Source organism: Eurytemora carolleeae, unplaced genomic scaffold (assembly GCF_000591075.1).
Source record: "Eurytemora carolleeae unplaced genomic scaffold, Eaff_2.0 scaffold1864, whole genome shotgun sequence".
NCBI classification, from domain to species: Eukaryota; Metazoa; Arthropoda; class Copepoda; order Calanoida; family Temoridae; genus Eurytemora; species Eurytemora carolleeae.
The window spans coordinates 22401-39833 of NW_019397749.1; the positions used below are offsets into that span (position 1 = coordinate 22401).

General features: G+C 30.1%; 1 protein-coding gene across 1 annotated transcript in view; it reads right to left on the reverse strand.

Moving 5' to 3' along the window:
* LOC111715762 (calcium-activated potassium channel slowpoke) overlaps nucleotides 1–12601 on the reverse strand; it is a gene marked incomplete at both ends in the record, with an annotated part of 34244 nt that extends 21643 nt beyond the window's left edge. Inside the window, 8 exon segments of the mRNA XM_023491134.1 lie at nucleotides 1204–1291; nucleotides 3217–3328; nucleotides 4490–4537; nucleotides 5103–5151; nucleotides 6922–6983; nucleotides 7312–7407; nucleotides 8783–8833; nucleotides 12558–12601. Coding sequence (XP_023346902.1) covers nucleotides 1204–1291; nucleotides 3217–3328; nucleotides 4490–4537; nucleotides 5103–5151; nucleotides 6922–6983; nucleotides 7312–7407; nucleotides 8783–8833; nucleotides 12558–12601 — 550 coding nt within the window.
* Nucleotides 12602–17433: the final 4832 nt, after the last annotated feature.

The following is a 17433-nucleotide window of genomic DNA, read 5'->3' on the forward strand; positions in this document are numbered from 1 at the left end:
AATTTATACTTTTGGATTTAAAGGATTTGAGTCTTCTCCACAAACTATCTAAGTTTGAAATATCTCAGGTTTACACAATCAGGTTTCAAATAAATGAGAATTATAATATTTGAATTTAAGCTCAAGGTTTAATTCTTTTAGACAATGAATTTTTTTCCTGCATGTTCCGTGTGCCACTGTGCCATTTGTTTCTGGGTTTGTTTTGAAACTAGGTTTAACTTTGTTTGAAAAGAGTTGAGAGTATTTTTCCAACAGAAACGTCTTAAGCCTTTACCAATTTCAGTTTCTCAATTAAAACTTTAATTGTTTGCTCCAAATAAAATTTTTTAAATCTTGAAGGATTTTCATTTAGATTTAACTTTTGCTTTAAAAGTTTAATTTCTAAACGAGATGACATTTATTGTAATATTTTATCTTGGAATTCAATTTTTTTAAAGCATTCCAGAGACGAAATTTAATGAATTAGAGCGAGAGAGAGAGAGTCCCAGATAGATTTTATTATTAATAATCTAATATACCTAACTTGAATATTGATTGTTTGATAGTTAACCTCTCCAGGTAAAATGATAGTTTACCCCTTTTGGTGAAATGATAGTTTACCCTTTATGGTGATATGATAGTTTACCCGTCGTCATGAAATGATAGCTCAATTACCCTCGTGGTGAAATGATAGTTTAATTACCCCTCGTGGTGAAATGATAGTTTAATTACCCCTCATGGTGAAATGAAAGTTTAATTACCCCTCGTGGTGAAATGATAGCTTAATTACCCCTCATGGTGAAATGATAGTTTAATTACCCCTCGTGGTGAAATGATAGTTTAATTACCCCTCATGGTGAAATGATAGTTTAATTACCGCTCATGGTGAAATGATAGTTTAATTACCGCTCGTGGTGAAATGATAGTTTATCCCTTAAATTGAAATGATAGTTCACCCCTTATTATTGAAATGATAGTTTACCCCTTATATTAAAATGATAGTTTACATGAAATGATAGTTCACCCATTTTATTGAAATGATAGTTTATCCATCATAATGAAATGATAGTTCACCCCTGATATTGAAATGATAGTTCACCCCTGATATTGAAATGATAGTTCACCCCTGATATTGAAATGATAGTTCACCCCTGATATTGAAATGATAGTTTACCCCTGATATTGAAATGATAGTTCACCCATTATATTGAAACGATAGTTTACCTAATGGATGTTGATAGTTTTAGAACGTTTAAATACTGAAGAATGTCAGGAATTGACATTAGTCTCAAAACTCGCAAAAATCTTAAACCTAAAAATATCATTGTTATCATTTCACAGAGATCCTAACAGCATTGATATTATTCATAGGCCGTCACCGCAAACTAAATACAGAGAAGATCAACTCTATGGAGTCTGGGTAAAAAATAATAAGCATTGAAATACTATATTGGTGCACCAAATAAGCGACTTGTTGGAGATCCCCAGATTTTCGTTGGAGACTCCCATATTTCATTGGAGACCCCCATATTTTCGTTGGAGACCCCCATATTTTTATTAGACACCCCCATATTTTTATTAGACACCCCCATATTTTTATTAGACACCCCCATATTTTCGTTGGAATCCCCCAAATTTTCGTTGGAGACCTTCAATTTTTGTTGGATTCCCCCATTTCAGTCTACACCCCCTTCCATTTTCCTTAACAGTCCCTTTAACGTTAATGTTTAGTTTAGCCACAAACAATCGGCATTTAAGCTGAAACTTAACAATTAAACTGTATCTTTTATTCTTTAAATTGTTTAAGTTTTGAGACTCGAGATTACCTTCAACGTTGTTTCCATAATGTGGAATTGTAGAGCTCATAGAAAATAGAAGAATATATTTGAGATTGAATGGATCATTAAACAAATATATGATTGAGGTGAAGTGGGTGAAGCTTATATCAACTTTGGGGTATAGAGGAGGAGGAGGGAGCTCCGGAGGTGGGGGGGGGGGTGGAAAATAAATAACACATACAATTATAGGGCGCTTCACGCCACTCTTGTGTTGAACTATACATTTTTGAAGAAGGTTATAAATGATACTTTTTTAGATTTCTTGATTTTTCAATCAATAAGATATAGTTACAATGTTTTTTTGGGTTACAAGCAACAAGTTTCAGCTGCTGGGAATCTTGGAAACCTTAAAGACTGAATACGTTCCCATGGCATGATTATTATTATAAATTCAGCAAATTTTTTAATTGAAGATGCTTGAAAAAAACTGAACATACTTAATAGCTTTAATTTCTAAATGCAGCTATTTCTAAAAGTAGTTAGCTTTGAAGCACAGTTTTTGGAACAAATATTTGCGTAAATATTTGTGAACGCTCCATTTTCACTGTTTATAGTGTAAAGCTTTGCTGGATCAACATCAATATCAACTTTAGAATCACTTTCGGGGATTTGTTTGACTTTACAAGTTTCCTAACTTTGTCTTTTGCACTGAATTTATAAAAGATTAGAAAATTTGTTAAAGTTATTCCACAATTTATCACGTTAAATTGATAAAACCCAATGGAAACAGTGAACCAAAAATGTTTTGCAGCCTTTTGTCAATTACTCTTTTTAAACTGAACATGTTACATTGAACATTAATGCAAAGTCAAGATTGAAAATGATTTGTTTTAAAGTAAAATTTTTTTTTTTTAAGTTTTAAAGTTTAACAAAAATGTCGGTTTATCAAAAAATTGCTCCTTCCGTTTTTAGCAGATTTTTTCCGCTATTTTTTAACTTTTCCCATCCCGAGTTAAAGGGACTGTAAACGTAATGTCAAGTGACCCTATGCAAAGATGGCATTGCTGATTAAAACGATACCTATGAGATCAACGATGTGAAAGATATTGTCGTTTTTCTAGGTTTGAAAGGGTTTTATTTTGATGGTTTCTATTCATTTTCCTGCAGTAGAAATTCGCAAGTCACTTTTGCAGAGAAACCACAAGTGAAAATATTTGTTCTTTTCAAAATTAAGAACAATGATATCTGAACTCATACTTAATCAGACAAAACTTTTAAGGGTACCTTTGTAACTCGAGTTTAAGGGTACCTTTGTAACTCGAGTTTAAGGGTACCTTTGTAACTCGTGTTTAAGGGTACCTTTGTAACTCGAGTTTAAGGGTACCTTTGTAACTCGAGTTTGCCATCTTTGCATGGAGTGACACTAGAAATTTTGCTTTCAGTCCCTTTAAAGGTTTACCTATCCATGTCCGGTCCATATAGATGCTCACAAACATCGGAGGTATTGTGAAGTAATCAACAAAAGATCCAATCTCAAACATGAAGTGAAGCTTGTCATTGGCCGCTACAAACTATAAAAATCAATCTAAAATTAACAATAAATTAGTAATAATGAATAAATCAATAAATCAATCTAAAATCAACAATAAATTAGTAATAATGAATAAATCGATAAATCAATCTAAAATCAACAATAATTTAGTAATAATGAATAAATCAATAAATCAATCTAAAATCAACAATAAATTAGTAATAATGAATAAATCAATAAATCAATCTAAAATTAACAATAAATTAGTAATAATGAATAATTCAATAAATCAATCTAAAATCAACAATAAATTAGTAATAATGAATAAATCAATAAATCAATCTTAAATCAACAATAAATTAGTAATAATGAATAAATCAATAAATCAATCTAAAATCAACAATAAATTAGTAATAATGAATAAATCAATAAATCAATCTAAAATCAACACTAAATTAGTAATAATGAATAAATCAATAAATCAATCTAAAATCAACACTAAATTAGTAATAATGAATAAATCAATAAATCAATCTAAAACTAACAATAAATTAGTAATAATGAATAAATCAATAAATCAATCTAAAATCAACAATAAATTAGTAATAATGAATAAATCAATAAATCAACCTAAAATTAACAATAAATTTGTAATCATGAATAAATCAATAAATCAATCATCAGCTTGTAATTGACCACTACAAACTATTTATTGATAATTAATCAATTAACCAACGTTATTATCAATAAGAAATCAAAAATATATCAGAAATAGTCAATACATCGTTTAATCAATAAATCAATAAGCAATCAATGACTCAAATGATCCGATATCAAACACAAGTTTGTCATTGGCCTCTTATAGAAACTTTAAAGATAGAAAATAAAAAAAATAAATAAAAAATGTGAATCTAAAAGCACCAATATGAATGATCAAAAATCAATCAATATAACACCAATTAATGAACGAATCAATAAATCAATTTATTAATCAATTAGAAACATATCAATCAATCTTTAAGGCAACTCTTATGAATTAGTGGCCAGAGAATAAATCACTAAGTATTAAAATCCATTGATGCCTAATTAGAAAAAAAATCAATCAATCAATTAAATTAACTAACCAATTGATAGGTAAATCACGAATTAAAATATCAATTTGATCAAAAATAAAATCAATAAGTTAATGAAAGGAACTTACTCTTATTAGGAAGTAAATCATGAATCCTACGTTGAAAGCCATGTCGACCTGAAACAATAAATTTTAATAGATATTGTTTTAATTGATATTTCTTTTACTTCCAATTATGAATAAATGAAAATATAGATGAATTAATAAATAAATAAATGAATAAATGAAAATATAGATGAATTAATAATTAAATAAATGAATAAATGAATAAATGAATAAATTAAGAGATAAAGAAACTAATTTAATAAATGAATAGATAAATAAATGAATAAATGGATACACGATAGGATGAATAAATTAATAAATTAAGAGAAATAGAAAATAATTTAATAAATGAATAAATGAATAAATAAATAAAACAAATTTATGTATGAAAGAATATATAAAACATGAAGAAATTAATAAAAAGGTAAGTAAATGAAAAAATTATTATGTAAATAAATGAATAAATTAAAAAATAAATAAATAAAAGAAAAAATGAATGAATGAAGAAATGAAAAACTAAAGAAATAAAGAAATAAACATTTATACATTTATTAATTTATTCATTTATTTCATTTATTATGAATAAATGAATAAAATTTATAAATGAATAAATGAATAAATGTATAAAGAAATGAACCTGCTGAGCCGTATTCTCCGAATAGGACATGCAGTGCTCTACCCCTTCGCTAAAAAGTGTTCATATTAAAATTACAAAATAACTTTAGTTTAATTGTTTATCCTTTCTTTCAAAGAATTTAGGGGAATCAGAGTTCAAATTTAAGAGTTTGAACCGCGTCGTTGAACCGCCAAGAAGCGGTTTAAAACCCTGACTATAATTAAAGTGAAACCAACAATGTTTGAACCGCGTCTTGAAGAGGTTAAAATTCTTTAAATAAGGCGATATAAGAAAACTAAAACTTAAAACTAACAAAATCTTCGAATATACGTCTTTTTTTTCTCTCAATGCAGATAATTATTATAGAAGAAAAACAACCGTTTGGGTATCCAGTCCATAATCTATTCGAATTTGATTAACAAACACACGTATTTTCTGCCAGATGCCCTGAACCAAGAAAATGAGAGAAAAGCTTTTAAATAAAAATTTTAAATCCTTCCGGAGACATGTCGTGGTTTAAATAAATTGCATTTATATAATGTTTAGATATATTGTTTACATATTGTATTATATGTTTATATATTGTATATTTATATATTGGTTCTAGATAAATTGTTTATATTAAGCCACAGATGGATTTATAATCGACATGGTAAAGTCGACATACCGAGGTATTGTAAATATATTGTTCAACAAAATATTATATTATATTGAGTACTTGTAGGCTTTGCACTTCCGTTATGGTTTTAGCTTTAACATATTTTTAATAAAGATTTTTTTTGTCCCTAGGACATGATCGGGTTGTTACGATTCAATCTTGGAATTTTTCTATCCAAAAGTTTGGTGTTGTTTGGGTTTCTATTGATCTACCAGGGGTTGTAATCTGGCAGCACATCCATCCATCCATGTTTTATTCATTTTGAGAAGAGGGTTGACAAGATTCCAGCTACCTAACGGTTTATAGGCCTGAGAATAGTAGAGTGCAGGCATTCTTCTGATATACTAGGGAATGAGGTCTGGACACCAATCCAGTTACTAGCTGTGGATAAGTGTGCTTAACTTCATAGTACCATAAACAAGAACGAATGTCCCACATTTTAAAATATTAATTTACCAGCACCCAAATTTTTTTCTTACTGCTATGTAAAGCAATAGAAGATTGTGCAAATTTATGGATTTCCCAAAATTTAAAAAATCTATGTTTAAAGAGTGGCATGTCAAATTCACAATGGCAGCTTTTAAATTCTTTCCTTGATCAAGGATTTATCATTCTTATTCTAGTTGAACATTTTGTGTTTAATGTAGAGTGTTACACTCTATGCCAGAATACACTGGAGGTTTTCGGCACTTTTTTTCAACAAGAAATATAAGAATATCTTTGTGGTCGATGATTTGACACAATATGAGGGTACTGGGTACTGGGTACAGGGAATCAGACGTTTTGCTGGGCTAACACAAATTCAGGAAGTTGCAGCATTCAACTTGGATCGTAAAACAATCAATTTAATTTCGAACAAATCATTCAGATAACACCTATAATCATCGATAATTTTTCGACGCATTCATATATAGTTGATATTTCATTTTTAATTTTAATTTTTTTTTTTAATTTTTAATTTTTTTTAAATTAAATTTGATTGAAATTGATGTTCCCTCTTGTAATGGTATACTTGTTGATTTACTCTTAAAAGAAAAGAATCTGTAAACCATGTACACATACAATGACTAAATAGTAAATACTTTTCCTAGAGTCGTTTCAAAATTTCAATTATTTGAGGGTACACCCCGTACAGTCCCTTTAATCCTAAATCTACTCCCTGGGTATTTGAATTAAACTTACTCCGAAGCATCTCTGAAGTAAACCAGGAGAGAGATATTTGACAGGATGAATACACAGAAAACCTGAATATAATATATATTCATATGTTATTTGTATATTGTATGTTTAAATAATATTTGTCATAGCAAATTATATTATGAAATATTCTTCATGAACTCAGCTGAAATATTCAATCAGATGATTTAATGATTTTTAAAACAATAAAAGTAATAATCATAATGATAATAATAATAATAATTAAAATATAATAATAATAATAATAATAACAACAATAATGATAATAATAATAATAATATAAAAATAACAATAATATTTCATTTTTGTCATAATAAAAATAAATAAATATAAGATGATACTAAATGAATACAATTATAATGCTAATGAACCAACCAGTATTTTGCCTGCCCTAGTTTGACCGGAAATGAGCTCGCCCGCCCAGTTCTTAGCCTCGGCGTAGATATCTCCCGGGGGAACAACTGGTAAATCCTGAGAAAAAATTGAAAATATAAACTTACAGGTATATTCATTATTCAATCTTTATCTGCACATTTGAATTACCGGATCGACTTTTGGGCAGATTGAGAAAATTTAAATGAATAAAAGAAGATTTTAGATTGTGAAACGGGACACACTATGATTTATAGGTTGCTATCTCTCAAGCAAAAATAGATGGGCATTTCCAGAGCTAACAGCAAGTGCTTTATAGTGCTAAAATGTACATATAAAGGGTTTCAGAAAAGCATAAGTGAGTTAGAGTCGTAAAATTGAAGCCCAAGGCGTGGCGACACTTTAAAATCGACCCATTCTTAAAAATTGATGAGATTTTTATAAGCAGGCTGAAATTATGTGGACATGCAGTATATGAAACGAACCAATATCTTCTACACTGCAAACTAACCAGAAAATAATCAAATTCAAAACAAAAGTGTAAGAAAAGCAAACCTATTCGGTCACATAATATAAATTCAAAACATTTTTGTTCTTCTCAATAGCTTTTCCATAAGAGAAGTTATGATAAAAAATATACGATTTCAATCTTACGTGAAAGGAATTGAGTTTTTGTCACAAACTCACATTTTCTAATCCCTATATCTTTGCAACCAGATGTTGTAAACTGATGTTATTTCAAACTTAAACTTTTTGATTTAACAGAATTGATAGTTTAAAATATCAAAGGTCTATAACGACATCGGGTTGCTAAGATATAGGGGGGCAACAGTTAGAGTTTGTGGCCAAAACTAATTTCCTTTACTTTAGTTTGACGTGTTTATAGGGAGCTTGATGAGTGTGAGACACTAATTTCCTTTACTTTAGTTTGACGTGTTTATAGGGAGCTTGATGAATGTGAGCCACTAATTTCCTTTACTTTAGTTTGACGTGTTTATAGGGAGCTTGATGAATGTGAGCCACTAATTTCCATTACTTTAGTTTGACGTGTTTATAGGGAGCTTGATGAGTGTGAGCCACTAAGCGCATAAGTTATTACAATTAATATTTACGATTTGGAATTAAATTTAAATGAATGTGAGAGTTTTTAAACTATGAATATAGTTGTTTAAGACTACGTAGGTGAACTACTTCTTGGAATTCATTAAGATTGACTTCTTCTGTTTCCTTGAAAAAGTCGGTGTTTGTTTTGATGGCATCGAAAATACTTGATTCATGACAACTTTTTTACAATTATAATCTTGAAAATAAACATTTTTAAATGAAATAAAGACGCAATTTCAAATTACCTTCTAATTTACTTTTTAACTTCGCATTTTGAAAGCCTTTTAAACAAAGAAACTACAATCCAAAATAAAGGTTACTTGAAATTGCATGTACAGTCCCGTTTAAATAATAAAATGTTTTTACTTACATCATTAGTTGGTGGAGGAGGAGCCTTTTCTACATATTCTACCTCCTCCTCCTGCAATAGATTAATCAGTGGTGATAACTTTTAAATGGATTACTAGAGCTGAGCTTGTTCTTTCAGAGTTAACCCCCTTCGCATAATTCAAAACGGATGAGAGGTTCAAACATTTTGTGGTCTAGAAGCTCAATCTCAAATTTGAAACATTTCAGCTCTAGGAGTCTTTTATCAAAGAGCTATCATCGTTTTCGTTAAACCGTTCTCTCATATTTAGGTCAAAGTTTAAAGGTTTAGCCAATGAGAGGTCCACACATTTTATAGTAAACAAACATTAAAATATTTACAGTATTACAGAATTTTTGATTTTAAATGTTGAAGTCAATCTCGTATTTGAAACATTTCGGCTCTTGGAGAATTTTCAGCGTGCTATTTTAATTTATTAAATCTGAAGCTTTGAATTAAAAGTTTTTAATTCTTTAGTTATTAGTTCAAATAAGTCATCATTTATAAAATCAATTAAAAATAATGCAGTATTCGTCGTATATTTCAATACAGTGAAGACGACTTTTGATATCATGGATGCACATATAAACATCATGGATACACATATAAACATCGTGGATAAACATATAAACATCATGGATACACATATCAACATCATGGATACACATATCAACATCATGGATACACATATAAACATCATGGATACACATATAAACATCATGGATGTACATATAAATATCATGGATACACATATCAACATCATGGATACAAATGTAAATATCATGGATTCACATATAAACATCATGGATACACATATAAACAAAAAACAAAGAGAAGCAGTCAAATAACATCTTTTTTTATTTTACTAAAACACTAAGTATTGATATAAAAGCCATCCACTGTAGTAACCCTAATGGAAACGTTTTTGTTGTGTTTTATACTTCTGCAACTTTTATCCTTTGCTTCCTTTTGCGTGAAATATTTTTTTGTTAAACTCTTAATGATCGCTTCTAGTCTTACTTCTATCTGTTGCGTCTATAAGAAGAAAATTGTTAAAAACGACTCACACTGAAGAACGCAGCGTCCATACAAACTCGGAAAGATGCAACATTCAACTCGGATCATAAACAAATCAATTTATTTCCAAACAAATCATTCAGATATGACAAACAGTAGTCATCAATTTTTTTTCGACGCAAATATTGTATAGTTATTATTTCATAATATTTTTATTTTTTTTTAAAATTAATTTTCGCTGGCGCTGGATTTTCGAACATTACTGGAAAATATGAAAATGTCGTCTTCATTATCAAAAATCCTCGAAACAGGAATAAATGTTTTCAAAAGTAACTCTCAGATCATGAAAAATACAAAATTGTATGAAATATCAACTATTTACGAATGCGTCGAAAAATAATCGATGACTATTGTTTGTAATATCTGAATGATTTGTTTGGAATTGCATCTTTCTGAATTTTTATGGACACTACGTTCTTCGGTGTGAGTCGTTTTTAACAATTTTCTCCTTATAGACACAACATTATCGCATTAAATCTACACCCACTATCATTTTTTCGCAAACACTCCCTTTAACTTTCAAAACTTTTTGAGAAAAATGACGATTCTTTATTAAAACAGCTTTTATCACCCCCTCTCCGTGTTCACTATAATACAATATATCAAGTATTCAACCTTCATAATAAGAATATTTATGCGTTTTAAAAATCAGACATCTTAAAAACAGGAATGTATAAATTAAAAATTTTTTTTTTCACATTAAAAATGTTTTTTTTGCTAATATAATTTGTTTTTATTATTTTCTTGATGTATCCCTGCAGTGTGCTGTGGGTGTGAAAGATTAGAGTTTATGATGTGAGAAAAGTATAGAAAAAAACCATTAAATGAATAATTTCTTCCTTTCCTGAAAAGATTAAGTCTCATGGTTGCCTAGCCTGGTATACAAGTATACAAGTATATACTGTTTAATGATGTGTGAAAGATGTATTAATGTATAGTGTACACTGTATACTTGGATATAGATAACATAGACTGCTTGTATACATAGACATAGATAACATACACTGCTTGTATAGACATTGATAACATAGACTGCTAGAATACATAGACATTGATAAACATAGAGATAGATAACATAGACTGCTTGCATACATTAACTTATTAACATAGCCTGCTTGAATGTATAGACATAGATAACATAGACTGTTTGTATACTTACATTGCTTGTTTATATATACTGTTTGTATACATAGACATCACATAGATAACATAGACTGATTGTAAAAATGGACATAGAAAACAAAGGCTGCGTGTATACATAGAAATAGATAATATAGACTATCATGTATACATAGACATAGATAACTTAGACTGTTAGTATACAAAGACATAGATAACATAGACTGATTGTATACATAGACATAGATAACATAGACTGATCGTATACATAGACATAGATAGCATAGACTGCTTGTATACATAGACAAAGATAGCATAGACTGCTTGTATACATAGACTACTTGTATAACTAGACATCGATAATATAGACTGCTTGTATACATAGACATAGATAACATAGACTGCGTGTATACACAGACATTGATAACATTGATTGATTGTATACATATATGTAGATAACATTGACTGGTTGTATACATAGACATAAATAGCATAGACTAAATGTATACATAGACATAAATAGCATAGACTAAATGAATACATAGACATAAACAGCNGAAGGCACACACTGTTACTGTGTTACAGAATCAATATCAAGATACTAGCAGTAAACTGTCATGGAGAAGGCACACACTGTTACAGTTTTACATAATCAATATCAAGATACTACCAGTAAAGTGTCAAGGAGAAGGCACACACTGTTACAGTGTTAAATAATCAATATCAAGTTACTAGCAGTAAACTGTCAAGGAGAAGGAACACACTTTTACAATGTGACAGAATCAATATCAAGATACTAGCAGTAAACTGTCAAAGAGAAGGTACACACTGTTACAATGTTACAGAATCAATATCAAGATACCAGCAGTAAACTGTCAAGGAGAAGGTACACCCTGTTACAATATTACAATGTTAAAAGTTTAATTATGATAATTTGTAAATGTTTTCCTGCAGTAAAAATGCGCAATTTTGTAGAGAAACCACAATTGAAAATAATGAGTTTTCAAAATTGTAAACATTGATATATAATTTATACTTGATCAGAAAAAGGTTTAACGGATACCGTTGTGAAACGGGCGTTCAGATCTCTATATGGAAGGTGACTTTAATATTGCGCTCACAGTCCCTCAAGAACTGATAATAAAAGTTTTCCCGAAATTTAACATTCAATCTTTCATTTTATTGAATATAATTTTTTATATATTTACTAGCCTTAGAGGGCGCTTCGCGCCTATCTTCTAAATTAATTGTGAACATGTTCTCTTTGTGTACATCGTAAAACAAAACAAAAATAATTCGCGAATTTTCACAAAAAATTTCGCGGATTTTCAAAATTTTCAAAAATTTAATGACGATCGAATTTTGATGGAGACAAATATTTGAAATTTTGATCATTCATAAACCTTCCCTGGGGTCTCTAGATGTCCCACAAAAAATTTGGGCCCGATCGGTTCAGCCGTTTTGACGTTTATTGGATACAAACAAACAAACAGACAAACAAAAAAACAGACAGACAAAGCCAAATTTATATATAGAAGATGTTAATAAAATAAATATTTTGATTAGCTAAAAGATGATTTACCTCTCTACAGAAGATAAACTTGATAATTCTTGCCAGAATAACACCTAAAATATATAAATACATATAAATATTATTTCACTTAATAAATAACTGAATAAATCATTTGTTTAGGGATCCCAGCATTGTTTTTCTTTCAGCTAAATAAAAGCTTGCGAAAATATCATCAAACTTATGTTTAATAATTTTTGTCAATCTAGTTTTTATTTTATATTCTATTCGAGAAAATGGAGCACTTACAAAACGTTTCCCAAAAAAAGTTTCCTACAAAATGTTTCCCCATTAAAAGTTTCCCCACACAACGTTTCTTAACACAAAACTTTTCCTGTCCCTGTCCACAAATGACTCCTTTCTGACACAAAACGTCTCATGCTACAAAATGTTTCCTTCACAAAAGGTCTCCACTCCTGCTACAACATGTTTCTCGTACAAAAAGTGTCCCGTACAAACGTTTCCTGCTACAAAATGTTTCCCGTACAAAACATTTCCCGTACAAAACGTTTCCTGCTACAAAATGTTTCCCGTTTTCTTCCACAAAATGTCTCCTTTTGTGACAGAAACCATTTTGTGAATGGAAACACTTTTTAAATGAAACGTTTGATAAATGAAAATTTTTGTTAACGATTACATAAAGTTTTGTAGAAGAGAACGTTTTCTGGTAGGAATGTAATGTGAGGAAACGTTTTGTAAAGGAAACATATTGTGGAGGAAACGTTTTGTGACAGGAAGCATTTTGTGTAGGAAACGTTTTGTGGTTGGGAGTGTTTTGTGGTGGAAACGTTTTGTAAGTGCTCTGAAAAAAACGGAAGGATTACAGCAATTGACACTTTTTACATTCTGTATCTTTAGAATCTTTTGGGAGAAGCAAATTCAATGAGAAACTTTTTCTCGTGTTCTTGCATAGAAGGACTCAGAGGTTGGCACACTTGGTTCGGAGACGTATACATGGGGCTCGTGGCTTCTAAACCTTTTCTTCCTCTTGTCTCAACATTCTATGATATTCTATGTGTATGATATCTATCTATCTATCTATCTCTTTATTCAAGTACAGTTGAATCTAAGAAAGTCCCCAGAGCCCAAAATTTAAAAGAGTATATTTTAACGAAACCTTAGAGTTTCCTTTTTGGGGTCTAAACATTTGTGTAGATTTTGATTTAAGTAATTCGAAAAAAAATGGAAAATATGAAGAAACTAAATAACATATTATTGCATAACAAAATTGCCTAAACCCATCCGTGAAACTCGGGTTTCAAAACTGTTTTTCATAACGCGTACTATGACTTAAGTTTTGGCTCAGAGCCCGGAGTTTAAAAGAGTATCATTGAACGAAACTCCCGAGTTTTATTTTTGGGGTCTTTCCATTTGTGTAGATTTTGATCTAAGAGATTCGGAAAAATGGAGAATATGAAGAAACTAAATAAAGTAATATTTCATAACAAAAATGTTGATATCCACAAAACTGCCTAACCCCATTCGTGAAACCCGAGTTTCAAAACTGGTTTTGATAACGATACCTTCTTCGTCTTAAGTTTTGGGCTCTAGAGACCATATAAGCTGGCAATAATACAATATTGAGTTTATCGGTAAAGAATACTAATACGAAGTAAAGAAGGAATCCTCAGAGATAGGAAAAGTATTGAAGGTTGTAGGGGTGGGCAGAGATAGGAAAAGTATTGAAGATTGTAGGAGTAGGCAGAGATAGGAAAAGTATTGAAGGTTGTAGAGCTGGGCAGAGATAGGAAAAGTATTGAGGGTTGTAGGGCTGGGCAGAGATAGGAAAAGTATTGATGGTTGTAGGGGTGGGCAGAGATAGGAAAAGTATTGAAGGTTGTAGGGGTGGGCAGAGATAGGAAAAGTATTGAAGGTTGTAGGGGTGGGCAGAGATAGGAAAAGTATTAAAGGTTGTAGGGGTGGGAAGAGATAGGAAAAGTATTGAAGGTTGTAGGGGTGGGCAGAGATAGGAAAAGTATTAAAGGTTGTTAGGGCTGGGCAGAAATAGGAAAAGTATTGAAGGTGTTAAATAAGCTGTCAGTTAACGATCATTAAGTAACTGTTATTTTTAATCAAGTCGCTGTTTGCAAACGATTTAGATTGCCGTTAACGATTGGTCAAATTGTTGCAAATCTATCTAGAAAAATGATTGGGCTTAATTAATACTTTTTATTAAGAATTTCTTTTTTAACATGTTTCTTTTAAGTTGGAGAGAAAAAAATAGAAAAGACAACGATTAAAATAAGATATTTTCTTTTTAATTAATTTCAAAAATAGAAATAAACCAAATTTTCTGATACAGGGTGTCCCAATAAACATTGGAATTCAGTGACGGCGTTTATATCGTCTTCGATCCACGCGAAATTTTTATGAACACAATTATTGCAATTTTTTAAATTTTTCGATTGTTAATTTTTGAGAACCGTCAACGGAACGCGGCCCAGCACTAGAATGTCCCACTCCCAGGAGTATTCCATATACAACACACAATATTTATCCATACTAGGCTAGGATAATGCTGCATTTATTTTTCGTTGAAAACAATAAAAAGTGTAATATTTAAAAAAGTGAAATTACTGAATTCAAAATTATGAGTTTAGAATTGACTCTTTTTATCAAAATTTATCAAACTTTGAAGTCTGATGTATGAAAGATATTCATGAAAAGAAATAAATGATCTAAATGTAATATAGCCCCAATCATGGGGGGGGGGGCTGATTCAACCCCCCCCCCTAATAGATATCAGTTAAAGTAATATCTCCGGCCTTACTTTTTATTTTGACACTTTTTTAGAATAACTTGAAATTTTATTAACAGTGCATTTTTGCATGGCAGTAATCTCTCCTTCCTATAAAACCACTGTGTGGTGAATCCCTGAAAGCTAACTCCAAAGTACATGTCTAAATGTGAGATTGAGAATAATGAATTGAAATCAAAATTAAACGAATTAATAAATTCAACCTCAAACAAAGTTCAGAGTTTAGTATCTAATGTCAGGATGCAAAGTAGATTCAGAAAACATGAGACTTTGGCGGCTTTAGATGCTTTGTAGCTTCAGAAAACATGTAGTTTGGAGGCAAAAGGTGCATATAGTAGCGCCAGAAAACATGTAGTTTGGAGGCAAAAGGTGCATATAGTAGCTCCAGAAAACATGTAGTTTGGAGGCAAAAGGTGCATATAGTAGCTCCAGAAAAACACCTAAACATAAGAAGCATCATCATTTCCTATTGTTTAAACAATCCTCATCATTTCATCATTTCCTTTCCTTATAAAAATCCTCCTCATTTAAAATCTAAAAAAGTTTCTGGAAAAAAACCGAATTAAAATCTGGTAAAAAGTCTAAAAGTACTAGGAAAAAATCTCACTAGAAATAAAGCCCTGGGTTTCGAGGCCGGGATTTTATTTTTCCAAAAAAAAAATAAAATAAAAAAATAGTAAGACTTTTTTCCTAAGTTTCCTTTCTTTTTCTATAGGACTTTGTTCTGAGCCAAATTTTAGGACTTCATTTTTGAAAACCTTTTTGTAAGGTTACCATTTATTTTTATATTCGATCGTTTAGGTTAACCTCTGTTTCACTATTTATTTAGACACTATTTGTTGTGATTATCCTCTTTGTTTCCATTTAACTTCAATTTTTATATGAATGAAAGTAATATGTGAGGACAAAACGATTTTAAATTGATTCTGGAGTGGGTTGAGCTACAAAAATTGTGGGATGGGAGAGATGCATTTTTAACAATAGAGATTTCCACATTGTAAAGGTATCAAGTTTTTGCTAAGATGCATATTTCTGATCATTCCCGTCAGCTTACAGATGAAAAACTAAATCTTAGAAATTTTGCTTCTTTTAGTCTTGTGTTCATTAATCATTTGTAAATGATAGAAGACCGTTAAAATTAAAGTAAATAAAGGACGGTTAAAACGACATTAGAGGATAAAAATTACAGTAGATTGTTTAAAAACTATAAGTAAATTGTATTTAAACTATAGTGAATTGTTAAAACGGTTTTAGATCGATAAAACGATTATATATCATTAAAAAGATGGTAGATTGTTAAAACTACAGTTGATCGTTAAAACGACAGTGGATCGTTGGAACAATGGTAGAATCTCAAAATGATAGCAGATCGTTAAAATAAGAGTAATGTTAGATCATTGTTAAAATGATATTAAAATAATAAAACGATGTCATATTGTTAAAGCAATAATATATCTTTAAAACAACGGTATATATATCGTTTAAACGATATCCTATTAATAAACGATAACATATCGTTAAAACAATAATATTGAATCCGATGTGAGCTCAATAGGTCGGAATAGGAATAGTTCTAAAATATATATCTCTAAAATGATGATATATATCGCTAAAGCTATATAATATTGTTAAAACGTAGTAGAGAGTTGAACTGAAAGAATATATCGTTAACGCAACATCAAGTTGTTTTAACGATATATTATATCTATAAAACGATAATGCATTACGGTGACAGTAGAATTTTTGTTACATTTTCGTTTGGGTTATGAATCTCAATAATACTGCACTCTTGGTTCAAATACGGTGATTAGCCGGTCTCTCCCTTTAAAGAATTATTTCCCTATATCTATAGTCGATGTATGGAACATTATAAACTCTTATTGTTTGCTTCCATATTGCTCTAGCTATCAGAAATTTATTACATTCCTTTCATTGGACAACATATTTACAATATTAAATAAGAATTATTAAATAAGAGAATGTACAGGGTGTCCCAATAATCATGGGAATTGAATGATTAATTCGTAATCATTTTTACAAAGAATTAGCATCATAATTTCAGCGGCGAAGACGGACATGTTAATTTTGTTTGTTTATAAGAATTTTTTTTGGCTTTTCAATCGTACAATA